A 27,979-nucleotide genomic window follows, 5' to 3' on the forward strand; every position below is an offset into this window, starting at 1 on the left:
GTCTATATGTAGCTATACACTGCATCGCTATAGTTTTGGCATTAGCATCTCACTTTATTTACAAACAACGTTGAGGGCTTTTTTACTACATAGTCTTTGCGTCATGTATGTTGATGTTATTCAGTTAATCTACTTTCTGTGCCACTAAAGGACCTTTAATAACCATTACCTTCTGTTCACCAAACTCATAACCGTACATTGTTTCCGTTCAATTGAATTAATTAATTTTACGAAGTTCCATGCTTCAACCTGCTTTTTACACAAACCTCCGTCAGGATCAACGGTGAAATGTTTCACAATAAAAATCCCAAGTGACAGAAAACACGATTTAGATAATTTTCGCCAGGCTTAGAAAGGGGCTGCATAGAAGATTAATAGCAGTCTTATTAAACCAAAATTGCAAGTGTGTGCGTGAAAAATGAACCCACCGTGGGTGCACTGATCCGATCCTTACTATTAAAAATTGAACCCTTCCATCCCAACTCCGGAACTGACAGCCATCAAATCAAAACAAAATATATATTCGAAGGTTCATATCCGTTTTATTCAACGACTAGTACAGTTGCTCTGGAATATTTTCTTTTCGTGTATCGTGTTCTCGCAATTCGTAGTATGGAAAAAAATAAGACGAAAAGGTAAATATAGTTAAGTAAACATATACAAAAATAAGATGTTAACGTTTAACTTACGTTTGTTTACAGAATAATCTTCCCCGACGAGCTGGAATCCGACATCACCGCAATCGCTGCACCACCAAACATCACCAGTGGACCTGCACCAAATCGTGCTGCTCGTCTTGTACTTCCTGTGTCGCTACCACAGAGAAGACCTGGTCCTGTTTCACAGGCTGCTCAGTACCTTCCGATGATCAGATCGCCGTCTCCAACAGTATTCCATTCCTCGGCGACGCAAGCATCAAATCTAATTGCAAACTTGGGTCTACCTGCATCATTCCGGCTAGTACGTCCTGCCCCGTTGCCCCAGATCAGACCTGTTTCCTCGTCGACACAATCATCGGAAATAATAGCCAAGCTTGGTTTACCAGCATCATTCCGGCTAGTACGTCCTGTCCCGCTTAAAAAAACACAGCCTCTACAACCATCCTCCAGAAATAACATCCTCGGGAAAGTAAACGCTGCAGTTTCATCACCTTCCAACACCCAGCCATTGTTGTTGAAACCTGCTGCACCATCATCATTCATCGTTGTTCGTCCACCATCCACACAGCCCGTCCAATTGACGCTTAAACCCGTTGCGACATCGTCCGAAGTATCGTCGAGCGCAAACTGTGGACAACATGGATGTAAGGAATTCCAGCAAACGGTGCTAAAAAAATTAACCAAACTAGAAAATACTCTTGGCAACCTTCGATCTCAAACGGATTACCTCGCAGACCATAGGTGTTGCACATCACGGGACGAAAGTTCTGCGATCGTCCTGCCAACGATTAGGACTCTAGAACAATTAGACGAATTCGACAGACAACTCTGTGAAGAAGAAAATTTTAACAGAATAAGTCAACATTTAAATATAAGAATAGTTTGCTGTGATGCTAAAAATCGAATGAACGACGCTTTGCGTTTGTTGTTCGACAGAGGCTTTCTAGTCGAATGTAGCTGGATGGGTGGTAGAAAAGATCATAAGAAGATTGCTTTCAACAGCTATATAAATGTATTAAAACTGTTTCGACATGTAGGTGCAAATGATAAATTTATAGTTAACGATATAGATGTAGAGAAGTTTATAAAATGCAAGTTAAAAAATGCTAAGAGTAGCTTTAAAAACTATACAGGGCAGCGGAAAAGTACATGCAAGGCAAACCATAACCGTAGAGTTAAGAAACAATAGATATATTTTAATAATTATAAACGACAATCTGTGTTACCCAAGTGCAATGCAATAATAAATGTTCCTATTTTCCGTGATAAATGCTATTATTGACGTTACATATTGAGAAAGTTACATGACTGTCTATTGTTAATATTCGTTAGTTTGGTTGTAAAGTATGTAGAAGGGGAAATAACAATGTTGTTCCAGGTTGGGACGGTGAATGAACTGCAACTAACTTACATCTAATGTGTGTTACTGATATTTGTACTTCCTTTGTTGGTATTGCCTCATTAACTTCATAAATAAGTAAGTTTGTAGATGAAAATAGCAAATCAGAGTCATCTTCTAGTCTCGAGTCTAGCTCAAAATTAAACATTTCTATCGCAAAGTGGAACTGTATACCAAAAATAGTGTAAGGAGGATTTCGTAGCACTTTCCTGAATTTGATTACGGCATTTTGTTTTGACAAAAACCACTGGTCTCTAAATGTTGGTCGAAGTAAAAAGTGCGTATTCACGTATATGCCAGCACGATTTATGGTTAATTTGGGATACCGCTGTACACTACTCCTGCCAGCAACATCCCGGTTGGCCTTTTCTTCTGATCGAGCAGCAACCTGTACTGCACATCTGAATCCCGATCTCACCCAACGCTTAATTTTTTGCAGATGATTTTCAAAACAATATGATGAAAAATCATCGAGAGGTCCAAACTTAAAAACTTCCGCAGCCACATGTTGGATGTTGTGGACATTGCTCGTTAAATGTTCACGGCCATAAATTGACCCAAATTCGTTCACAAATTTTTCCAGAAACTCGCCAGCTTTAGGCCAATATTTGTAATGGTAAGAAGATGACAAAATCGTAACACCACAAAAAAACAACAAAAAGTGATCAAAAGTCGATTCACTCACTAAGTCTTTCAGGATTACCAGACTAGCGTAATGAAGAAAAGATCGGTATTCCGTACCTTTCCAATCTTTCAAATCTTTGAATCCCCGCATTCTACGATGCACCTCAAACGGGAGCTTCATTTTACGTAAAGCTATAGAAGCTTGTTTTTGGGCTTGAAAAGACCAACGGGGAAGATTTTTAAATTTCCCGTCCAAAAAACCTCGCAGAATCTTACGAGTTACACCCAAATCTATCAAATGTAGACGATCTCCGACTACAACATCTTCAACAATATCAAAGTTTACGAGATCTTCAAGTGGCGATCGCCAGCGTTGATGATGCTCTGGACATTCTCTGGATCTAAAACCAGAGTCTGTCCGGGGGTTAGCTCCAACAGAATCAAAAATTACTTTCCTGTGTTGTTTTGAATACTGTCCAACACACGAGCACTTCAAGCAGCCATGGAGTCCGTTGAAGCTGGTTACAGCTATGTATAGGAAATCAAACAAATTAAAACATCTATATACTACCCTTTAAGTTGTGCTGACTTACTTACCTTTTAAAAACGCCCGAGCTGGTGAATCGGCGATGATTGCCCGAATATTGAAGTGAACATTCCTATCTCCAAACTGAATGCCTCGTTGGCTCAGCTCATTCGCTTCAACAACAAACGGCCTTAAGAAGGGTTCCAGGTCATTCGGTTTAGAAGATCCACAAAACATAGCTATCATCATAATCGGAGCCTCTGGTATTTGTTCCATCTTCATTAATATCGGCCAAACCTGTGTTGAGGAACTTTTATGCAAAGGAAGTCCGTCGACCGACACCTGCACCGAAATACGATCCGTTTCGGGTGTCGCTGATCTTAAACAGCAAAGAAAAGGTATGTTACAAATTACAACGAAATTCAACAAAAAATAATGATAATCAAAACACTCACCGGTAATAGTTGCGTAGAACCTTCTCTATGCCTTTGTACCAATATTCTCCACCAGCAACCGCTTCAATTTCTTGTCCAATGCTGGTGGAGGTTTTCATCAATGTCCGCGCATCTTTGGGCAGCTCATAATCCGTTCTTATGCGAAAGATGGCTAATATTTCATTAACCGATGCGCGGGATTCCTCGTGATCGACTGCCCAGTCTCGTAAACAATCATTCACGTCCTCGTGATTGCTGCAGTCATGAGCATTCCGATATTCGCGCTCAACCCCTTCTTCTGCGGCATGAACATTTCCATAGTCCGATTCTGTGCCCAAGTCGTGCATTCCTTCATCGCTTCTGGTGCTTGATTCTAAAAGTAAAACAAAACATAAATTAATGGTTTTGAGCGTGGGCATATTTCTACTAGACGTAAATACACATTCGACTATAACAATCCATCACAACGCATTGATTACCACATTACCACTGCGTTCGCATATATTACACGAACCGAATATGAAGAGCTCATGAAGCACAAAGTCAACACTTCACGGAACATACGCGATTTATCCATATGCAAAACGGTTTCGAAACATTGCACATGCATCGAGCTTTGAGCTCACTGATCATTCTTCACAATACATAGTTTCTCCTCAATCAATCAAATTCAAAATCAAATCAAAATCCTAATCAAATCGCAGAAACACGGCAGAATTAAATTAATAAAACATCATTTGACTTACCAACTTCGACAGCCTGCATCATAACAATCCGGCTCGGCCCTGGGCAAACGTCCTGCTCGTCTTCAAGTTGATCAAAATCTACTTCAGCTTGCTGTTTAATGCGCCTTCTGTATATTTTACCACTTTTCCTGTTGTCCTGCGTAGACATTTCGCTTAATAAAGTTGATAAACTTTTATTAACGTTGAACAAGTCCGAAAGAAACAAAGTCGCGATATGGAATGAAAACACAAATGACAGCTCAAAACTGATGCACAGCCATTTTAGAAACAGGTACAAGAAGAAAACATTCATCAGTCCGTGTCTGTACACGGCGATACGAAATTCCGCACCCATACATTCAAGCATCGATGGGATTTAGGTCAATTTCACTGCATTTTTCAAAAATAACCGTCAATTTTGTCACCTGGGAAGACGCGCGTGCACCGCGGTGCACGTCAATATATGTTTGATTGATTCAGCGCAAGGTGTATATGTAGAACAGAAAAGCGCGTCGCTTCGAATGGTAAAATTTGAATTGTAAATGTGTAACTGTGGAATAAAGTATTCGAAACTAATGTGAGAATACAACAGAATAATTTGCAGAAACAAACCAAATCCTTTATGCGATAGGACGAGACATACATTTGGTAGTATATCTAAGGATACGTAACTGATTACTGGCATTTTCGAGAGCTCGGTGTCATCACGTGCATCTCCGGGCTATGTAGGTCGATAAATTTTTAGTGATTACGTATAGGATAGTTACGTCGCGTGTCATCATAAGATCATTCTACAAATAACGAACAATATGGTCGAATGGTCGATTACTAACACACACTTATTATTAAACTGTTCATATTTTACTTATTTGATTGAAAAAAGCATGCAATTAGTATCATGGTTATAGAAAGCCGCGTCAGAATAAAGAGTAACCTCTTAGAAATTCAGAATTGCTTTCCAGTTCAGGTGGGAATGCAATCATTGTCAATGCACTTCCTACATTAATTTTGAATGCTTTGACCCACAAAATTACGCGCATGACACTGGATAAGAGTATCATCTACGAAAATCCTACTAATACAGTCGAGGCCACAAAATAAAGAAAAAAAATATCAATTGTGCGGAATCTAAGAAGACTGGTATGTGTCTAGCTTGTGTTTCCACTTTAACAAGGTTCATCGTCACTTCACGATGCTTCCTGTCCTGTCCTGTCCTCTCGAGACAGAGATGGACGAGTTTTTGGTGACAAAGTTCGATTACTTGAAACAGCCAGTTCTGTTTCCGTGTGGGTATTCTGTAAATGAAGTATCCATTCGGCTGGAGTTGCATAAAATGTGGAGCACAAACCACATTTTAACGGAGCTGTTTCATCGTTGCTGGTTCCCTATAAAAGGAAAGAAGAAGAAAAATTAGCGATTGTTTATATACGGTTTACTGGTTATTTACCTCTTGTCGTGGTCGTTTTGATGGATGATATTGAACCATTTCGCTATGAACTTTGATGTGCCGTACTAACTCGCTAGGGGTAGTGAAACGTTCACTACACAACTCGCAAGCCAGTGAACCTTGGAATGTTGGTTGGTCCGTAGAGGGCAATGGTGATCTTGAATCTTCGGCAGTACAATCTTCTAATTTAATGGTAGCCTCCGAAATAACCAGTTCTCTGCTATTTGCTCCCATTGGCAGCACTTCATTGTCAGTGGGTCCTAAATCACCGGCGTCATAATCGTTCCACTCAACATTTTCCATTTTCACATCCATTAAATTGAACTCCTCCGCGGTACTGCGATGTTCTTGGATAGTGCATGGAGGTGTTTTGGTTTTTTCCATTGCATGCTGTATTTGGTTGTTCTGCCGAGGGTGGATGTTTTGGGAATTTTGTTTATTGATGCCAGATCCCCCTGTGTACCCACCGGTGCGAGAGATCTGTGCTCTCTCGTTTGCACAGAATCCACGAATCTTGAGTATTTCTCCACCACGCAATACCTCGTTTAGAATATCGTTCGAGATGGTCGATTCTCCGGTGTACATGTACTGAAGCAATACTTCCATCGAACGATAGGTGATATCAGGAGGCAGTACTATATAAGTCATTGCATTCGATGGTACGATGCTCTTATCAAATATGTTTGCAAAGTACTGTTATATAAATAAAAACAAAGTATTACACAATCTATTTGTCAAAGCGATCGATAATTTCTCTCTCACCAAACTCGCAGACCCAAGAATGAATTTGTGGGCAGGAATTGTATAGTTCTCTTCCCCATTGCAGGTCAACAGCATTACGTCGGCGTAGCGATCATTTCTGTAACATGCAGCAAAACCGTTACATACGTGAATTTATCAACGTTATCATATTCATATTATATTTGAATTTATCATACGTTGTATCTCCACCATAACTACTCACCTGTAGAGATTTGCGAGCGACGCATTTATGTCCTGCGGATGCGAATGCGATTTGAGGTTATATTCTTCAGTATCGTTCCGTAACGTTGTATGCGACAATGCTGGTTCGAATGATGTCGGTGCTGTTTTTGAAGGAATCGTCAAAATCATGGTATAGTTTTATCATACACATCACATCGTTCATGGAATATCTGGATACATACCTGGTTTATAGGAGGTTTCGTCGAGTGTTGATGATGGCGGAGATGATAACTGTTCCGTGACCATTTCTATATTTGGATGTTCTTGAACCAAATGCATCTCCAAACTGGAAGAGGAACCATTCGTCATAGCAATTTTGCTACTACAGTACACACATTCTGCAGATATCCCATTATCAATGCTTGTAAAGTGCTTCCAAATAGAAGCCGTTGTGGACGAGGATGCTATTTGTTTTAAAACGTAGAAGAACATTAAAAATGTTTTGCTAAACTATTGCAATAGAATAATACTATTTTATCGTTTGATACTAGTTTCCTACATACCTTGTCTGTCGTCAACTTCGGTTAATGCATCACGCGCAGCAAACATTCGCTTCATGTACATGATGGCTTTAAGGTGCTTGATTTGTAAATGTCGTTTGAGGTTCGATGTTCCCGAATATTTAATATTCCTTCGACAGTGCTTACAGTTGGCCACATTCTTTTTCTCCGTTCGAGTGTAATGTTCCCAAATTGAACTAGGCCTTAGTGGAATCTTTCTTACTGAAAATTTAATAAAGCATCATTCGGCTAAGTTACCCAGTCCAGGTTCATTCAGTTGTCCCACCTATTGAACACACAATTAGCGTACACGCGTAATGGTGGGATATACAACGTACCTGTTGCTTGGACAGACTCATTCGTTTCATCGCGTATCGAAGTTACTTGTTTACAGTCCACAAAGATTGAGGGATGAATTTTCACCAAATGTCGTTTCAGGTTGGATGTTGAACCCCTCGAGTACACAATGTCCCTTTGGCAGTGATGGCATTTCGCAGTCACCCCATTTCCGCTACGCGAAAAATGACTCCAAATGGGGCTGGTTTTTGCTAATGTTATAAAAAATCAAATTATTCGTGTTTAGAAAAAGTACCTCCATGGGATAATGAAGTATTTACATACATGGTCCATCGATAGGTGCATTCGATGTTTCCTGTACTTCGGATATAACTTGGGAGCGATTCATCAATATGGATGGGCCTACCGAAGATCTGGAGAACGCGTCTACAGAGGGTCTCACTTCTGATATAATTTGCGTTTGCGACGTTGATGGGAGTTCAATGCTTTTGTTGGCTTTACCTTGCCCGTCGGCAATGTTTTGCGTATCATTTACAACTTGCATATATGTTGGATGTTTATTCCCCAAATGGCGCCTTAGATTGGACGAGGATCCTTTCGTGAACGCTATGTTTTTGCCGCAGTACAAACATGTTGCTAAATTTTGTTTGTCCGTCCGAATGAAATACTTCCAGATGGGGTTGTTGACCGCCATGATTGAAAGAGGTTTGTAACAAGGAATGTTTTATCTAGCTTACACGACACAATTCTCACACAAATATTTTTATTTATTCTCTGTAATGTACGATTACTTTTCACGGAGAACTGATCGGGCAAAACTCTGTTGTTATATTTTGATGTTGATGTTGCTTTGCATGTTTTGCTAATTTGACATTACAGGAAGATAACAATTAGGCCAAGGTTATCGGAACAAAGCAATTCTTTTGTTTTGGCAGGTGCAACGAGCAACGGCAGTCGTGAAACATTTCGAACATTTCCCTCGTTTGAATATGTACGTTGGGATAATCCATCCTTAAGTAATAAAACGAAGAATACGCGATTTAACGTTGATTTACGGAGCATTAGTTTATTCAATCAATACCCACAATGAAGAAATCTTTTTACATGTATACAAATTCTGGTTAAACTATACCCCTTTTTAAAATGATCCTCATCAGCCATTTCTGTTGTTTATAGTATATCTATAAACAAAGTCTAGTCCAAAAGTTCAATCAAATAATAAGAAAGAGGATAAGCACAACAGGTAACGACTGCATTCTGTACCTGGCATGGTGTCCTTATCGAAAATCGCAAAAAGTCTAGTAAACCTTCTTCTTCTTCTTGGCGTAACGACCTCTTGGTCATGCCTGCCCGTTAAGGGCTTACGAGACTTGTTTCCCTGTTGTACGTGGATAGTCAGTCCTCTCGTACAGGGGAGGGTCCGGTCTCGGTTGGGATTCGAACCCACGCCGTCGAGGTGGTGAGCCCCGGCGCTCATGGGCCTATTTTCTAACCGGCGCTACCGCTCGGTTGTCGCGGACCCCCATCTAGTAAACCTCTGCAGGGTTAATCGCAGCCGATGGTCGTTAAGGAGAACACGCTGAGAGTACAGGTAGTGCCATTAAACCAGAACAGATTGAGCACTAGCCATCGACTTAATCAGAGCTACAACTTTCACGGTCGGTTTGTGATGACATTGACTCCAAGTCGTCCTGCTGATTGTGCAGTGTCCGCATGTGCCGAACGAAGTTAGATTTGACGTTGAAGCCCTTGTTACATATTTCGCAGTGAAATGGTGTTTCGCCTGCATCAAGGTAATAAACCAAAAGACAATCGTTATACAATTGCATTCCGTTGACGAAACATTTCCTACCTACCGGTATGAGTTCGTTTGTGGATAGCCATACTAGCATACGAAGGAAATGATTTTTTGCAAACAGTGCATTGTTTCTCCTGCTCCGATGTGGTCGCATCGCTAGCAGCGGCTGTTGACGATCTGCGACTTTTTGTACGACGTCCTGGAAGAACGCGGTTGTTCGAGGCGGCCAGTTCGGTTTCCGTGTGCGTGCTCTGTATATGGCGGACCCAATCGGCGGGCGTAAAATAATATGTCGCACATAAATCACACCTTAATGTGGCCGTTTCATCGGTATCCGTGGCCTACAGAGAGCGTGAGAGGGAGAGAAGAACGAATTATTCATCTATTTAAACACTCAATATTCGTAAGCTCACCTCTTCCGTTCGACGGCGTCGTTTCGGTCGATTTTGTGCCGTTTCGCTATGACCCTCGATGTGACGGACCCATTCGCCGGGGATAGTAAACGTTTCACTGCAAAGCTCACAAGTTAGCGGAGAGTACGTTAGTGGTTCTGTGGATGGGGATGGGGATTGTATCCACGATGATTCCGCATTATCCGTAGGAACGTCGTCACACCCTTCAGATTTAACTTCTGTTCGCGAATCGAGCTGGTCACCATTTCTTTTTGCAGCTTCATCGGTTTTCCCAGGTGCTTCTGAACTTTCAGGTAGAACCAATTCTCCCGCGTGAAGATCACTCCACTCAACCGGTTCCGCCTTTACGTTTAGAATGCACAATTCCTGCGGTAAACTGTTTGGTTCCTGTGTGGTCTCAACGTTAGCAGATCTTTTCTCCACATTATTATCATTGCCAGGATTTTGTTTATCGACATAATTTCGTTGACAGTAGCGATTCTCATGCGACGTGCCTTGCAATCGTTGCTGCAAGCTATCATCCTCACCTTCACCTTGCGTTGAGTGATCAAATCGCTGACTCGAGTTTTCTTGATTTTGAACAGAAACTGTCCGCAACCTCGCGCCTTCCGTAGATGTTGCTCGTCTCCTTCTGGCCGGATCGATTGCGACATCGCGATTTACTTGTATCAACGGAGTAGCCTGCGACGGTTTCTGTTGAACTGTGCTGTGGGATGCCTGTTGTGCTGGTAGCGTTACGGTGACCGGGCTGACGAACCGTACGTTGGACTCTCCCACGTATCCATCCGTGCCAGATGTTTTAGCACATTCGTTCCTCCACAGTCCATGAATCTTTAGTATTTCTCCACCACGCAGTACCTCCTTTAGAATTTCGTTTGAGACAGTCGATTCCCCGGTGTACATGTACTGAAGCAATACTTGCATCGAACGATAGGTAAGATCAGGAGGAAGAACTATGTAGGGTATTGCATTCGATGGTACGGAGTTCTTATCGAAGATGTTTGCAAAGTACTGTTAAATTTACAAGCAAACCATTACAATGCAATCAAATTTTCTATGGAATTGAGCATTTGTTCCTCACCAAACTGGAAGTCCCAAGAATGAGCTTGTGCGCAGGTATCGTATAATTCTCATCCCCATTGCAGGTCAGTAGCATTACATCGGCGTAACGATCATTTCTGAAAAACATGATCGCAGCGTATTAAAAGAATAGAGCTTTGTTTAAGCTCACAAATATTTTGACTCACTTGTAAAGATTCGACAACGATACATTTATGTTCTGTTGATGTGAAACCCATTTTAGTTGATACTTCTCGGTACGGTTTGGTGCCATTTGTGACATTCTTTGGACGTCTCGTTCCGGTGGCGTGTTTTCTGTGATGGAAATAATAGCGAAAACAATTGATCAACATCGTCCTGCTGATAAGTCCGTTACCGGAGATCGTTGATAACTTTCATTCGGGTGCCTTGAAATGATTTAGATATTAGATGGATATTTTTAAGAAGTGAAGTACGTACGATGTAAGCGCGCAAAACAATCCGTTTCGGTATTGCAGCGCGGTTTAGCAGTGGTTGAGGAACGGCTACTTGTAGGACTACTTTCGGCAACTGTTATTGGACTTGTTGAGGGGGTCGTAACAACATCGTGGGCCGTAACAAGGACATCGTGCTGCATATTGTGCGCCACCATTTCGTGATCACTTTCTGCTGACGTTTGACCGGTTTTCGGCACAACCGGATCACGCGAAACGGACATGCCTGCATTCAACAGCTCTTCCTTCGGTTTTACATCGATCTCTTCCTCCAAATCAGATGCGGATTCATTCAAAAAATTTAGCTCAGGTATGCATTCTACATCCTCCTCATCACTGCTATCACTCATGTCAGCGACCGTTTGAATCCACAGTTTCAGGGTTTTATTTTTCGCCTGATGCGACGCTTCCTTCACGTGATTCAGTTTCGTGGAAGTTAGACAATAAAAGTAGGAAATTCCTCGTTTCCCCCACACATCATCTTCAGAGGTGTTGAAGAGCAGGCAGGGCCAGCAGTAAAGCTTCTGTTCTCGATCACACCCGGTCATCCAGTCGTGCTCGGCCAGGTCGATGTGTACGTGCCGTGCCCGCATAAGGGGCATCTGTGCCGTTGGCCGTCCATTCCGTACGATTCTCTGCTGGCTCTCTTTGCTCAGTGAAGTGAACGGTATCTTTGCCAGCGTGCAAACAATGCAGTGAAACGGGGACGGTTTTGCACAGCTCATTTTGTTTTACGAACTAAACCGAAACACCGTAAACACCATATACAATCAATGATACGAATCGCTTTCCTTCAGCACCTTCCGCTCAATCCCGTTACCGTGGGTCCACTGTAAATTGTTTTTGCTTTGCCAATGCCCGATTATGAGCAAAAGTCTCACTTATTTTGAATAATGATCGATTTCAACGCGTTGCCAGCCAAATCGCACTACCGCGAACCAAACTTGAGTCGTCGAATGAAGAACTTTCCACAATTGCTTGGATTTTGGATTCTCCTGTTTTATTTTGACAGAATGGGATGATTGGAGATGGGCAACTTCTTGTTTTTATTAACACGGAGTAACTGGCTCATTGTTTACAGCTCTTTGACTATTTACTTAGCTACTTGAATCCGGATGTTCTTGCTTCGAGAGCGCTGCGATTTGCGTTTTACGAGTACATATTAGCGATCAAAACTCAGTGACTCAAAAAAGGCTGAAAATGTATTCTCAAAACAAGCCCTTTGTTAAAATCCAAAGCTACACCTAAAACAAAAAAAATAGATTTTTCTGCCGATCAGATCCGAGAACCAAGTTGACCACCCCTATATTGCTTTTTAGCGGTCATTTTGACCGATTTTTGAGACGCATAACTTTTCTATTTTTAAAGATTTTTTAAATCTATAAACGGCTTGGGTTTATAGAATACATTGTTTAATTATAAAAGGCGCGAAGAGCTCAAATTAACTCTTTTTGCGGCATCAAGCTAGCGGAATGATGACCAGGTGCATCAAAAAATTAAACACACTAAAACATAACCAACAAATAGCTTATGCGAATTCTTGTACTACAGTATAATTATAATTAGCCAGACATGTAAAAACACATGTACAGATGAAAACAAAAAGAATTGAAAGGAACCGAACCGTTGGCGTGAATGAAAATTGACAGTTAGGATCGATCGTATTCATTCGAATAAAAAACAAAAAAATATGAATCTTTCGTAGAAAATTGTGATTTTCAATACAAAATTGTTTGTTTCTAGTCCTACTTTTCAGGATTTTCACTTGATGATAAAGATTGCCAAAGCATGATAAACATTGCTCGACGTTTTTATTTTAAATCACAAGCAAACTCAACTTCTCCTTGCTAACGGTCGGCGTAACAAAATAGCAATTTTAAAGAGTTTTTCTGCGTTTGGCAAATATTTCGTCACTGCCAATAGTTGATATTCTATGGTAAATTCAATTTCGTATGATAACTTTACTACAGTATTATTTGATCATTATAACTTAATATTGCCATACGACCAAAATATGTCACGAAGTTATTTCGATGTTTTACTTCCGTTGCTTCCTGTGTTAATTGCATGAAATTGATTAAACAACCCATTTTATCCATGGTACTTGTAGTATCCAGTCAACCGATGGCTGAGTGGAGAACAGGAGTGTGCCTGGTGGCTTTGTTATTTTCTCGCCAAACTTGTTTAGCCACATCGCGCCGATATATCGATTGATTATCGATTACTTTCGCCTGACGCATTGCGAACGCGGGTGTCTCGCAAAACAATTTTCGGGGGCTAGGCCAACTAGTAAGACAATCTGTAGTTTATTCAATTAGCACAATCACATTCGGGTTTTATGCTCAATTAATACATATTTTAAATGTATTTACGAAAGGGATGAGTGTGCAGCTGTTGAGAACCATTTCTTGGTTGTACTAGAAAGGAAATAAAACTCCGTCCCTCCCATCAGCTACGGATACTGATAAGCTATCAGCACACTGTGTTGATAGGTTCAAATGCTTCTGATTTTTCATAAAATTTAGTTAAAACGACTACAAAATATATAAATGAATAAGGGAAATAATGCCGGTCATAATGTTCCTCGCAATACACTGCTTTGCACAGTTCCCCACATTTGTAGCACCGTTTTGCCCCTCCCTCATAACCATACTTATACTGACCTATAATTAGTGAAAGGACTTAAATCTCGCACAGATCCTTTGGAAGCACTATCACCGGCAGTAGTTAGAGAATAAGTTACCAATCCCGCCTTAATTCCATCGCAAACAGACCACAGTATCAAACAGGATATGCACACTAGACCTCCCGCGTGCCACTCGCAGGGATCCGAAGCGTTGGTATCATAATAAACAGAGAGAGAGAACTAACAACAGAGAATAATATTTTCTTTTGAGATGAAAAGATGAGTGCAAAGGTGGGGTGGATGCCTCCGTTGAAAGATTTGAATAAATGTTTATATTTTAAGATGAATGGTAAAATGAAGATGCAGTACTTTGTTGGCCTGTGGTATGATAACAGTAATAAGTTGAGAGGAGGAAAAAACTAAAATTGAATGAAATTCCTACGTTGAAAACCCTTTTCTTGTATTTGTTTTTTTCTTTAACACAGTAAGCATTTTGATTTCATTTGATCGCCTAGTGTCAAGGCAAGTTCTGTTCTGTACCACCCTGTGTTGAGAAAACGCTTAAGACTCGGTCTGCTACATTGCTTGTTGAAAGAACTAAAATTGTCTCGAAACAATTATTCAATAACTTTACAATTTGTTTGACAGACTTTCCATAATCAATCTCTTATCATTTCGCTACATTTTGTCGTTTAAGCTACTATACCTGCAATACTTTGAGGAAATTCTGGGAATCACAAACTTTCTGTCCAATCCGGATCGGTTCGAACCTACACAGCAGTGTCGAGCGATTGTCAGTGGACTGACGAATCGTTCAGTTTGCATATTTTGTTTATGTTGTACCAACGCTTGGTTCGGAGAAGGTGGAAGCCACTACGCGTGGGACAAAAAAAGAGCATAATTAGTGAAGAAAGAATTGCAGAAGTGTGAAATTCATTGTAGCATTGTCGCCGACATGGAAATGTACAAGAAGAAAAAGAACCGATGGTCTATTTCTAAGATTGAACTGCTGATCGATCTGTGGGCCGAACATTACCGTGAGCTAAAGTCGTGCCGAAGAAATGACCACGTCTTCGTGAAAATGAAGCATAAGCTAGAGAAAAGTGGCTGTAAGGTCACGGTAGAAGATATTCGGATAAGGATCAATAACCTTTCGGCTAAGTACAGGTACCTACTGGCGATGCATAGTACGGTGTTTTCGTTGGCCGCACTGATCCAGACAATTATCCAACGTAAGATCGATTAACAATGCCTAATTACTCGTGCATTCACAGGAAAGAGTCGATGCTAACGCTGTCTGGTGGGTCACCCTCGAGATGGCCACTGTTTAATAAAATTCACAACATTCTAAGCAACGACACTACGCTGGACGAAACTAACGAAACTCAGGAGGAAAGCATGGAAGGTGAGTGAAATGTTGTGCTAGCGCGATACAGATTGCATGGGACAGCATAGTGTATGCCATTGTTCTTCACGCATCAAAGCATGTCATATTTAATGACCCCCTTTTCAGTAGGCCGGGTAACACGGCTTTAGCGTGGAAGAGTATTCTTATTCATTGCACCTGTTCCAGTTATATTGAATTGGAACCACATTCCAAAAATTTTATTTCGAGCATTTTGATTACTCCATATGATATGAAATTGTAGGTATTATTATTTATCTAACTATTATTATTATCGTTATTTTTTTTTCTCCGTGTCAGAAGTTCCGGACAGCCGGTCGAAGGTGTATCAGCTGAAATGCAACTATCGGCAAGAAAACATTGATAACTTTTTCACCGATCTGTATTTGTAAGTAAATATAATATTTTTTGTTACTTCGGCCAATGCTAACACTAAAAATCCTTTCTTATTATTTTCCAGCAATCCTCGTTACGCGGATGTAACTCTAGTTACCTGTCATGAAGGAGAAACATTCGCCATTCCGGCACATAGAATGGTGTTGGGAAACTTCAGTATGGTGAGCATCGTCCGCAAGACGATTGGCAATCAGGCAAAGGCTAAAGTTAAAATCGGTTTTTCTTGGTTTTCAGTATTTTGCAAACATTTTCGAAAAACTGAATGTTCCCCAGAACTCGAATACTTACATCGTGCTGCCGGCGAGCGTTTCCCACCAGACGATGCAAATCCTAATGCAGTACATGTACACCGGTCAGTCGTCCGTTCCGGAGTACAATGTAGACGAAGTTCTTCGCAGCGGCGAATTGCTAAAGATTCGCGGCTTTTGGAGCGAGAATAAGACGACACCCAACATCCAGCAAACCTCAGGCGCAGGTCAAAAGCGTCGCACACCTGGCGTGGAACCTCGTAAAGTGCATAACCGCCAGCCAGGTACCTCATCGCAAGATACCAGCGAATCTAGCCGACCGCATGCGGCTAACAGGCCAGCGTTGCAAACCGATCTCCACTCGGAAGTGGCTTCTGATTCGGGGACGTCGGCTCTGGACTCTCTGGATGAACAAAAACGGCTCGCTATAGCAGCGATCCAGCGGGATTTGCACGCCAGTTCGATGCGAGCGATGGCTCACGGTGCGGCAGCGCTCTTCAGTAGCAGCATGTCCGACGTGAAGCAAGAACCAACGGAATGGGACGACCTGGACGATGATAACGACTCGGACGAAGACGTTATGATTCTACCGGAGGAGGCTATCAAGTCGAATGATACTCAAGACGGAAACCAGCAGCAACCGTTGCAATCGATGGCGATTGAGAAAGGTCAACCGCAATCGCACTCGTCGACGCAGCCACCACCGACCGTATCATCACTCGTCTGCGATCTATGTAGCCTATGCTTTGGAAATACCGACGAATTACTCCAACACATCATTAGTTCTCATGGTGATCCCACGGAAGTACTGCGTAAACGAAGCCGCCTAACCGAAGATGTGAGCAAACGGTCTTTCAGAGGCACTTGTTTTATCGTCTCCATTTAATGGTGATGGCCCAATACGTTTCCTTCTAATAATATGCTGTTTTTTGCTTTGTTCTCTTGCAGGAAAATCCGCTGACTAATATGCGCTGCGATTTTTGTGGGAAGTTCTTTTTGTCTGCCGTTGACTGGGCACAGCATGTCATGCAAGCGCACAATGATCGTACCGGGGAGCTGGAACAACAAATGGCACAGCTGGCTGGTATGATTGCACAAAATGGTTTATTGCCCTGATGATCCTTCATTGAAAATCATATTGTTTCTTGTTTTTTTTTTACCAAACAGAAGCCGACCTGCTGCCCAGTATTAGCAAAGTTCGCTCCATCGCATCCACAAACACTGCAGAGTAATGGACATTTACATGACGTGCAAGACGCGCAGAAGAAAGATCACCTCGAACCACTTTTTATATACTCCATTTTAAAGAATTTCTTATAAGTTGACTCATTATTTCCCTACGTTTTTAACGGCTATGAAAATTGCTTCTCTAGAACAGTGGCTAACAACAGATTTAAACAAAAGTTACGAGTAGATAATTTTACAAAGCACTAGATTTAAGCATTACAACCTAAAAATGTATCTAGAGTAGGACAGACTCATGCACAACTGTCTTCGAAATATAAATTTTATTTGATTCACGATAAAAGAGTATTTGGATTTGATATGAAATGAGAAGGGGAGCCTTCCTTTCTTTTGAATCTTTTTCTTTTTTTTTTTTTAGAATTATAGGCATCTTGCAAGCATTGGGCTCTATCCTGATGTAACCTAATCTTGCAATATAAAAGTTCTAATCGCCATTAATTCGAAAACAATTAAAACTTTCTAACGGTCATTTTTAGCAAAGGTTTGCTATGAGGAACAATGAATTTAGGAACCAATTTGTAATTGTTTTCAATGCAATCATGTTGTGTGGATGTCAGTGTTGCCAAACGGCGTAACTGGCTGTAGTACGGAATATCGTGATTGCCCACAAAAATACTCTCCGTGACTAAATTCGTTAAGTCCGTAATCATTGTTTATCCCTGTGCAATTATTCTTCATTGCTTAAATTATCAACATTTTTCACCATTCTACATTCTCTACGATTGAAAGAAAGTAAATCTACACAACCATTTTTGTTTACCATATGAACCACCCTGTGCCATGTTTCTGCTGTCAAATCGCGGTGCTCGAAAACATAGCGTCTTTCAAGTGCCATTCATGTCGGGACAGTGAATTGTTTGTTTTGTTTTACTACTTGCGGCGAGTTTTGCGCTATAATTTAAAATTAGTGAAACAATTTTAGCGAATAATGAGTGCTGAAGAAAACGTTAGAATTAAAAAGAAAAATCGGTGGACCCAAGCCATGCTGGAGCATTTGATTAAGCTCTGGGGCAAATACTACCCAGAGCTGAAAACGAATACTCGCGGACACGACAAGGTATACGCCAAAATTATCGAGGATTTAGCGATGATTGGTTGGACCGCGTCCATGGAAGATATCCGTGGACGGTTCCACAATTTAGCTGGGAAGTATAGGTAAGGTGGAGTGGTTGGCCTTGTGGTCAGAATGTAGCATAAATCTGCTTTTTTTTGTCTTTGTTTCAGGAAGGAAGCAATCGCTCAGTATATGACAGGCAGGCAATCTCAGTGGCCATATTTCAGTAAGATGGCTCAATTTTATGAGTACACAGTACCAGCAAACCAGCCCAGGCTGTACGACATGTCCGAATACCTTGAGCTGGATTATATGAATGAAGACACGCTGGACTTGGAGGAGAATGAAAGAGTGCTTGTACAGGAAGGTGAACTATCCGATGAGGAACATCTCGAAGAGCAGTTTGAAGAGGGAAGATCGGAGATTGATGACTGGCCATCGGAACAACTTGAAGACGAGAACATGGCCGATGAGCAGCTAGCTGAGGAGCCGCTTCCTGAGGTATCACCCATAGAAGTGATAAAGGAACCATCCGAACCAGACGTTGATGTTGAACCGAGGGAAGAATCACCGAGGGCCGAACGTTCCAGCACGCATGATGAAACGCAGCATGTTGACAACAGGGAAAAAGAGGCATCCGTGAATGTTGAAGGTACGCAAACATTTTTTTCTCGGTTTGAAATCTTTGATGTTCATTTGCGTTGGACAATTGTTTGATTCTCCACGAATATTCGTTATGAAAGCATGCGTGGCTCGGTCAAAGTGGAAGCTGAGTAGAATTTGCTTAGTTCGTATTTAATTATACTTTGTTTTTGTTCGATTTTAAAAGTTTTAACTTTTATGAAAATCTATACATATTTGATCTCAACTTATACCGATAATATATTATTTTTAGCTGAATTACTTGCATCATCTCAGAAAGGGAAACTTTATCAATTGAAGAGCACTTATCGCTACGAAACTATCGAGGATTTTCTACGTATTTTATACAGGTATGACAGAGTAGTATTTATTGAGTATTTGTTTGATCAACTGGTTGGATTGTGGTCCCATTTTAGCAATCAATTATACACCGACGTTTCAATCATTACCTGTCATGATGGTGAAATATTTACGATACCGGCCCATCGACTTGTTTTGGCCAATTTTAGTCCGGTAAGCTCTGTTGAAGTGTCTTCGACTTATACAAATTAACACTACAATGTTACTGTTTTTTTCGTAGCATTTTTCCAATATATTTGAAAAACTGAAACCAGTCGCAACGGTCGGAACGATATCACTGGTTCTTCCACCGGATATTTCTCATAAGGTCATGCAAATACTGTTGGAATACATGTACACTGGCTTTTCGCATGTTCCGGAAGAGTTACTGGATGAGGTGCTGCGGTGCGGAATGCAGTTAAAAATACGCGGATTCTGGAGCGAAAAAACAGGAAAACTAGCCGTCAAACGACCAACAGGGAGCGACGAAGAAGGAACGAGCAAAAACCCAAATGAACGAAGGGCTGCTCGTTCGCGGACCGATAGTTTATCTTCAGCAGTCCACGGAGGACCAAGTCTCTCCGGTAGACGATCGTCTTGTGACCAAGCGGGAGATGAATTGGATGCGCTAACCGAGGTGTCGTCGAACATTGGCGATGATCTGTTGCGCTCAGATGTAGAGGATACCCGAAACAATGACGATGATGATGATGATGACGACAACGATGACGATAATGAGCATGATCGTAGACATCGTGGAAAAAAATTGGTTGACGATGACGACGAAGACGATGAAGACGACGACGAAGACGACGATGACGACGATGACGATGATGACGATGATGACGATGATGACGACGAGGACGACGACGAAGAAGACGAGGACGAAGACGACGACAGCGACGACGAGGACGATGACGACGCGAGACTGTTTGAAGATCGGCAAAAGCACCAACAAAAGCAGGAGACTAAAAATACACCTAAGACAAAGATTCCCACGCAGGCCATGGATATAGAATCGTTAAAACGAGTGGAAAATCTCGATTGCAACGGAAAAGCCGAGCCCAAACTCGGTGAATTTAGTAAACAATTGAAACGAAACACATCCGCCACCAACGCAACCGAAGAAAGGGTGCCTCCAAAACGTGGCCGGAGAGCTTCCGAAAATGCGTTGGCCTCACATTACCACCCTCCAACCTTACCTTCCTTCCCTCCAGACGGTGAAGGTAAAAACAGTAAGCCGATCAAATTGAAACGGCACAATTCGTTGACCTGTATGATTTGCCGCGAACGATTCGCGACCGCCGACGAGTGGATAGGCCATATTGAAGACGTGCATGCGAAAGAAGTTGGTGTGGTGGACAAATTGTCCACAGACAAGCACATAACGATGCTACAGTGTGACCTGTGCCAGCAGTATTTGGCCTCCGAGCAAGGCTGGTTGCGGCACGTGCTGCGGAAGCATACAGATGAATACCCGGACTCCTAGCTGAACGAGATGGGGGAAAGAGGAGGGCCGTTTGAAAAAATTTCCTAAAGTCGACTGGACAGGCGGTAGCACTTACAATCTGAGTGAGGATCAAATACGACGTTTTCACTAAGGGTTAGTAGAATAAGTTATTTTTAATTCAATAGATTCATATATATTTTATTTTCATTGTAAATCGTACATTGTACATGTTTAAGGAGGAGACTTTCCGACATCAGGACAGAAGGTGCGTGTGTTTGGATGCGAATCAACCAACCACGTTGCTTTCTTTACATGGTGCTCTAGCAAGACTCTAGACAAAACGTACAAAAGATCGTTCGGATAAATATAGAAGACAGCAATGTTTTCACTGATAAAAAAGTTTTTATTGCAAATTAACCAAAAATTGTTAAGATGACTCTTCACACTTTGCAAGGTAGAGTAAGTGTACCGGTTTTGGTCTACCCCTAATGAATGCTTGTGTCCATCAGAAAACTGTCGTATTGTTAGTAAGAATTCGTTTTCATGAGATATTCTTTCTTTAACTTTGTACTCAAAAAGTTAAGAAAAATTTATATTTAGGGATATTTTAGGGATTACCAAATATCAATATAAACCGATGGATCATATTGATGTACTTATATAGTTCAAATAACTTTGCAAGCTGAACTTGTTTTTTACAGTTCGAAGACAGTTCGTTTAATCTGTTGGAAAACAACAGTTGGTTGCTTTTAATGCGACGAAATAATTGAAAATCGATTAACTAAAACATATTGCTCAAACGATTCAAGCAAGCTCAACTTTTTTTTACAGTTTCAAGAATTACAATTCTTATTTTGTTCCCTTTAATTCGTTGAGTAAATTCCTTCCATTCGAAGACATAATTTAAATCAGATAAAAAAAAGTTCTTAATTAAACAGCACGAAAGATTCTCGAGCGTTCTACTGATATTAGTTGAGACAAAAATGGTACACTTCCCCAATTTGTTGCAAACGTCGCTTTTCATTGAATTCTTTGGAATTATTTTTATAATGAAAGTATCGTAAGGCATCGTTGTTGAAAAATGTTACGGAGTGAGTAAAGTTAACAATACGAAAGTGCAATTTACCCTGAGATAAAGAGGGGGCAGTAATATGAATGGCTCCCACTAGACATTTCTAATGGTTTCGCTCAAAAACTCCTCAGTGCGACCAAAAAACTTCTCAACTTTGTATGGGCCGGGCCCGGCTGACACAAAATTTGAAAATTTTTCAAGCCTTCGAGCAGTTTTTACAGTAGAATTGCTTTTTTGAGCTCCTAATTGTGTGTCAGCCCGCCTCGGCCTATACAGAAATGAGAAGTTTTTTTTTCCCGTTAAGGAGTTTCCGAAAAAGAGAAACCGTTAAGAATGTCTAGCGGGATAGCGTTGCCCCTTGGCACGCGACGAAACTTAGAGGTTGTCGTTGGACTCTTGGCCTGGTACTGGCTTGTGGGTTGCTTCATTCCTACGCTTCAGGAATATGGCTACAAAAACACCGACCCCGATAAGCAAGATGATCGCAAAGATGACCGATACAATGACCACCGTTGAAGAACCGCCTTCTCCACCTGTTTCCGATCCCGGTGAAGTTTTTGGTGTGTCTGGCACAGGTTGCGGTGCTTTAGTAGGCGTAATTACAGGTGGGGTAGGTCTGTCTTCCGGTTTTTGTGTCGGTGGTGGCGGGGGTGCATAACCATCATTTTTGCAACATAATCCGTCCATCACTTGGTATCCTATATTACATTGCGTCGAAGTTGTAGTAGATGTTCCGAGGATCTCAACATTCTTGTCTTTCAGTTCGTCTAGGAACGCTCTCATAAATTTACACGCTAAATTCATTGCTCCAATGTTGATCTTCCTCAGTGCTGGTAAATCATCTCGAATATTGGGACTCACGGATAGTTCATTCATCAATGTGTTGTACATGTTAAGTTCCTCCAATTTTGGCAGGCTTCTGAATATAGACATCTCGAAGTTTGCCGGAATAATTGGATTGCCTTGTAAGTCCAGCACCTTCAGGTTTGGCAGCACGACAGCCTTCTCATTTTCAACATAGTGTATCTGGTCGTTGGCGAGGTTCAGCACCGTTAGATTGGGCATATGCGCGAAAGCACCAAAGTCGATAGTTTCCAAGCTTGAGGCAATGCCCGTTTCACTCAAGCCCAACTTCTCCAAGCCAACTAAAGCGGATAGGCTAGCTAGATCTTTGAAATCGGAGTTTTTACCTAAATACAATTCCTTCAACGATTTTCCTCCATCGACAAGCAACTGCCCAATGCTGTTGCCTTCTGCGTACACCTCCTTCATACCGTTTTTGATCGTCAGCTGTGTTAGATGCGCGTTGTTGACCACCATAGTTTCCAAACGTGGAACCTGAGCGAAGAAGCTATCCGGGATGCTGGTGAGATTCGAGTCCACGAAGGCGACCCGTGTTCCGATGGGTTGTTCGAACACCGGTTCGGCGACGCCACGGTGCCAGGTGACATCACGAAAGACACAAAAGCGGTTTGTTTCTGTTGGCACGTGCGTAAGTATCTCCTCCGTACATTTGATCGCTTTCGATGATGGTAGGTAGAAAAACACTGTTGTTACAAGAATTGCAAACCGAAACATTTTGCCTGATTTTTCGCTAAAACACTTAACATGAAGCGAAACCGCCCCGGAATATTTATCGCGATCAATGCAAATGACGATGACTCATAGGAATTTCTGTCATTTTTAGCGCAAGCGTCCCTTCGGCTTGGCCAAAGTTTGGTGATAGGAAGGTGGGTATAGAAGGTTCCAATCTACAGGGTGTATATACAACACCCGTAAAGCATTAAGCGATGCTAACGACCGAAAATATGGTTAACCGATTATGTAACGCTGAACTTATCAATTATCAATTAATTTATGAATGTATGATAAAGTAAAGGGTTTAGTAACGTCACGGTTTCTTTTTTGAAACCCAAAATCAGCCCAATGCCGAAGGAAAATTTGCATTCAATTCGTTATCATGCTACCGCGGATCTACACGGCGCTGCGACAATCCTGCGAACGGGAGTTGTAACGGATAGATCCGGCTCAGACTAAGATATGTGGCTGTGACTCTGGATGGATCACCTTTTTTGGTCCTGTGTGGACTACGGAGATGCGCGACCTTCTTCGACCGATGCAGTAGAGGCTTTGGGTAAACAGCCGGTCGTGCCGATCCGCGACATCCTTGCGGGGAATGACCGATCTATCTTAAAGTAATTTTCCACTTTGCTCCTTCCCTCTATGTATTACCACCCACCACAATGTGTTCTCGTTACAGCACCCAGCCTGAACGCTAAAACAACCGAAAGCGGTCCAAGGCAAACACCCATCACTCCAGCAAAATAGAACAAGAGTTGGAAGCAGAAGATCCCTGTCGAGGACGATAAGTAAACCTAAGAACTTCTACAGACGGTATACAAGGTATACAATACTGCACGTACCGTAAAACTAGAAATAAAAAAGCCGTTTGAATTTAGTTTTCAACACATCTTCAAAGGATGTCCAACTAACTTAAACGAAGAGTGTGCAGAGATATCCCCGCAACAAATAATATGCAAGTTGGTTGCTGTTCCTGCCAGAAACCACGAAGAACAAGAAACAGTATTTTTTCTCTTGTTGATATTACAGAAGAATAAGAAAACAAAAAAACAAAGTAAATCAATAAAACATCGAAATGAATACTTACTTACTTATGTGGCGCTACAACCGCTGAGCGGTCTTGGCCTGACGAAGCTCCATCCGAAACCGCTCACGGTCGCTCGCCACGCTGGTCCAATTCCGTATCCCGGCTTTATTGGCGGCTTCGTCTACGCCATCCTTCCATCTCAATTTAGGCCTACCACGCCTCCTCTGTCCTTGGGGACAGCCTAAAAGGACTTTACGGGCTGGGTCGTCCGGTGCCATTCTCATGACATGACCAGCCCACCGGAGCCTGGCGAGTCTAATTCGCTGTACGACAGTAAGGTCACCGTACAGCTCGTAGAGCTCGTCGTTATAGCGGCTCCTCCATTGTCCCTCCTCACATACGGGGCCAAAAATCCTCCTGAGCATCTTCCTCTCGAACACGGCTAAGAGGGTTTCGTCAGATTTGGACAGAGTCCATGTCTCGGAGGCGTATGTGAGCACTGGTACTATGAATGTTCGGTATAGTCCCAGCTTCGACTGTCTTGACAGGTATCGTGAGTGGAAGAGATTTCTCAGACTGTAATATGACCGGTTGGCTGCCAGCACCCTAGCGCGAATTTCATCTTCAATGTTGTTGTCGGTGCTGACCTTTGACCCAAGATAGGTGAAATTTTGGACGACTTCAAAAGTGCGTTCACCTACTTGTACGTCACCCCCGCGTAGGCTTTCGGCAATTGTTGGCAGGGCCGCTGATGGTGCCACCATCATCTTGGTTTTCCCCTCGTTTATCTGCAGCCCGAGGTTATTCGCCGCTTGCTCGATCCTTTGGTATGCTTCTGCTACATAGGAGAGCCTTCTACCAATAATATCAATATTATCAGCGTATGCCAGGATCTGGATTGACTTATAGAAGATGGTCCCCGAAGTTTCCACCTCCGAGTCTCGGATGGCCCTCTCTAGCGCTAGGTTGAAGAGTATGCAGGCAAGCCCATCCCCTTGGCGCAGTCCCTTGGTGGTAGCAAAGGAACTTGAGAGTTTTCCATCCACCTTCACCTGACAAGTGACGTTGGTCATGGTCATTCTTACAAATCTGATTAATTTAGCCGGGATTCCAAATGAGCTCATGGCTTGATACAGTTTTACCCTGGCTATGCTATCATATGCGGCTTTAAAGTCAATGAAGAGATGGAAAGTGTTTTGTTGGTACTCTGCCATCTTCTCCAAGACTTGCCGCATGGTGAAGATCTGATCAGTGGTTGATCTCCCTCTTCGGAATCCCCTCTGATAGTTTCCTACTATCTCTTCAGCGTATGGGTCAAGTCGCTCTTGAAGAACGAGGGAGAATATTTTGTAGGCGGTATTCAACACCGTAATATGGGGACGGTCTGTGAATGGGGTAGGATCCGACGCCTCCTGAAGGCTACATAGGCTCTCCTACCCAACTCCTATTCTGGTATGTCCAAGCCATACAGACCGTGTACATGTAGCCCCGCTTATCCGAGCTTGGGTAAACGGGTACAATCCCACCCCCTTGGGAGGATGGGGATGCATGGCTAAGGCAGAAGGGGGGTGAGCAGTCCGGGTTGCCGGACTGCTTGAACGCCTGGGGGGCAACCAGGCGCAACCAAAGCAGCCACTGGGTCGCAGGGGCAGTCACCCGGCCCCAGTAACAAGGACTACGGAAAGACGAATCAACAATATACGGAACGGATTCAACGGTAACGGACCTATGCAACGCCCCCGGACAACGAAAAGAATACAGATAAGTAATAATTTATTCCACCACCATAAAAAATTTAACATTTTCCGCGGTCGCGGACTGTTCCAAGCAGAGGGTTTGTCATCGTCACTGATCTTTTAGTTAACTCGGCACTCGACGGGCATTACGACCACGTCCAGTCAGTTTCCGCAGAACGTCCTCTGGTCTATTCGGTATCGATTTATTTATACGATTTCTTAGGGCTAGTTTACAGGTAGATGGATAAGTGTTGGTACTCAGGCTGACCTAGTTCACAAAAGTTGTTTGTCGGTTCTATAAATGCTGATTGGATATTTTGCTGTTTTTCAATCATGGTTAGGTTATTGACTTCGATCGCGCAAATCGCTGTTTCAAGTATGAATAGATTGGCATTGAGCAATAAAAGTGTGTCTGGTTAAGATTGTGCATAGCGTATGCTACAGCAGTAAAAACAGAAACTTTAGTAAATAGTTAGAGGAATCCTCTTTATATGATCTTGGTTCTTTTATCCGCATGCCTTAATTTACTAATAAAAAAATACTACAGTAGTAATATCTTCTGTGACGCTTTCGTTAAGCCCATTGCACATAGTTTTAAATTTGCGCAGTTTTAGGACGCAAACAATTTTAAGACGACAATTTTGAGTATCCAGACGGTACAGTATAATTTGTATTTTTGCTCAGTCTTTGAAGAATATCGTAAAGCCCGGACCACACACGTCGTTTACAAAAACATACATCCGTTTTGCACATCGTTTGCGTAGTTTTGGGACGGAATGAATACGTTGCGTCCATACGGTACAGCCTTATTTGTATTTTTACTTAGTCCTGAGTTGTATTGTTTTGAACTGTGCAGGTAAAACGTTGTGCAAAACGGAACGTGTGGACCTTGTTTAATGGAGCAAGCGTTCACAGCCATCGACATTTTCGTACCAGTCATGAAGTTTGCGCAGCTTTCAAATCAATTTTGCTGGGATATTGCAGTTCTCGCGCCAAACTCAAAACTGTGCAGTTCTGCTGTCCACACGCAACGTTTTACCTGCAACGTTTTGAGCTGTGCAGGTAAACGTAAGTGGCAAAACGGAGCGTGTGGACATAACCTACCACTATATTAGTGAAATAATATACGAGTTTCGTGACAAGTTCCGGATGTAGCCCACTTGTATTTGACTCCGATCGCTTTGATGGGTTTCTCATGGATTGTCCCGTGGAAGCCGTAGCCTGAATGCTTCCACTCTTAAAATCTAAAAAAAACACCACAAAGAAAAAATCAAGCACATTATTAACCTGCACAAATTTCAAATAAAAAAAAAATACTAACCTCTTAGTTTGACGGTTTTATACAACTCTACATCCGTGCTGCACGGTAGAGGAAGGGCAGTAAAATGAACGGATAGCGTAGGCCAGTGGCGACGAAACTTAGATATTGTTGTTGGACTCTTGGCTCGGTACTGGCTTGTGGGTTGCTTCATTCCTACGTTTGAGGAATATGGCAACAACAACACCGACCCCGATAAGCAAGATGATCGCAAAGATGACCAATACAATGACCACCGTTGACGAACCGCCTTCTTCGACGGTTTTCGAGTCCGGTGGTACAGTTTTTGGTGAATCCGGTCCAGGTGGTGTTGCTTTAGTACGTGAGGTAGGTTTGTCTTCCTGTTTTTGTGTCCTTGTTGACGGTGTTGGTGGTGGCGGTGGCGCCCAACCGTCATTTTTGCAACATAATCCATCCATCACTTGGCGTCCTATATTACACTGCGTCGAAGTTGTAGTAGATGTACCAAGGATCTCAATTTCCTTGTCTTTCAGTTCGTCTA

General features: G+C 42.2%; 6 protein-coding genes across 8 annotated transcripts; 2 read left to right on the plus strand and 4 right to left on the minus strand.

Moving 5' to 3' along the window:
- Positions 1-530: 530 nt before the first annotated feature.
- Positions 531-4,513, minus strand: LOC131267467 (uncharacterized). Its single transcript, XM_058270353.1, has 5 exons — positions 4,389-4,513; positions 3,664-4,015; positions 3,280-3,587; positions 1,387-1,487; positions 531-1,326 (listed from the first exon to the last, which is right to left on the minus strand). Exons 1-4 carry the CDS (start codon positions 4,408-4,410, stop codon positions 1,465-1,467), a joined length of 705 nt encoding a protein of 234 aa, XP_058126336.1. The 5' UTR covers positions 4,411-4,513; the 3' UTR covers positions 531-1,326; positions 1,387-1,464.
- A 674-nt stretch (positions 4,514-5,187) lies between these two features.
- Positions 5,188-8,374, minus strand: LOC131267465 (uncharacterized). Its single transcript, XM_058270352.1, has 8 exons — positions 7,920-8,374; positions 7,637-7,846; positions 7,302-7,520; positions 6,981-7,202; positions 6,779-6,899; positions 6,577-6,673; positions 5,815-6,507; positions 5,188-5,752 (listed from the first exon to the last, which is right to left on the minus strand). The coding sequence occupies exons 1-8, from the start codon at positions 8,287-8,289 to the stop codon at positions 5,555-5,557; spliced, it is 2,130 nt and encodes a 709-aa protein (XP_058126335.1). The 5' UTR covers positions 8,290-8,374; the 3' UTR covers positions 5,188-5,554.
- A 266-nt stretch (positions 8,375-8,640) lies between these two features.
- Positions 8,641-12,139, minus strand: LOC131262470 (myoneurin-like). Of its 2 annotated transcripts, XR_009178222.1 has the most exons (7): positions 11,325-12,139; positions 11,054-11,180; positions 10,888-10,984; positions 9,807-10,817; positions 9,452-9,734; positions 9,131-9,378; positions 8,641-8,902 (listed from the first exon to the last, which is right to left on the minus strand). XR_009178222.1 is itself a non-coding variant. In XM_058264479.1 (6 exons), the coding sequence occupies exons 1-6, from the start codon at positions 12,061-12,063 to the stop codon at positions 9,230-9,232; spliced, it is 2,406 nt and encodes an 801-aa protein (XP_058120462.1). In that variant the 5' UTR covers positions 12,064-12,139; the 3' UTR covers positions 8,641-9,229. The 2 variants fall into 2 exon arrangements, 1 of the variants encoding a protein (XP_058120462.1); XM_058264479.1 differs by having other exon boundaries at positions 8,641-9,378.
- A 2,693-nt stretch (positions 12,140-14,832) lies between these two features.
- Positions 14,833-17,535, plus strand: LOC131263562 (uncharacterized). 2 transcript variants are annotated; one of them, XM_058265775.1, is made up of 7 exons: positions 14,833-15,131; positions 15,239-15,369; positions 15,670-15,757; positions 15,830-15,926; positions 16,000-16,851; positions 16,962-17,097; positions 17,181-17,535. In XM_058265775.1, exons 1-7 carry the CDS (start codon positions 14,920-14,922, stop codon positions 17,243-17,245), a joined length of 1,581 nt encoding a protein of 526 aa, XP_058121758.1. In that variant the 5' UTR covers positions 14,833-14,919; the 3' UTR covers positions 17,246-17,535. The 2 variants fall into 2 exon arrangements, with proteins under 2 accessions (XP_058121758.1, XP_058121761.1); XM_058265778.1 differs by having other exon boundaries at positions 15,673-15,757.
- Positions 17,536-18,171: 636 nt separating this feature from the next.
- LOC131263758 (uncharacterized) lies at positions 18,172-21,135 on the plus strand. The gene is made up of 5 exons (XM_058266014.1): positions 18,172-18,413; positions 18,483-18,964; positions 19,208-19,304; positions 19,371-19,467; positions 19,535-21,135. Exons 1-5 carry the CDS (start codon positions 18,187-18,189, stop codon positions 20,780-20,782), a joined length of 2,151 nt encoding a protein of 716 aa, XP_058121997.1. The 5' UTR covers positions 18,172-18,186; the 3' UTR covers positions 20,783-21,135.
- LOC131263759 (uncharacterized) lies at positions 21,132-23,393 on the minus strand. The gene has a single exon (XM_058266015.1). The coding sequence runs from the start codon at positions 23,391-23,393 to the stop codon at positions 22,191-22,193; it is 1,203 nt and encodes a 400-aa protein (XP_058121998.1). The 3' UTR covers positions 21,132-22,190.
- Between the last annotated feature and the right edge of the window lie 4,586 nt (positions 23,394-27,979).

The sequence above is a fragment of the Anopheles coustani genome, chromosome 2 (assembly GCF_943734705.1).
Source record: "Anopheles coustani chromosome 2, idAnoCousDA_361_x.2, whole genome shotgun sequence".
In the NCBI taxonomy this organism is placed as follows: Eukaryota; Metazoa; Arthropoda; class Insecta; order Diptera; family Culicidae; genus Anopheles; species Anopheles coustani.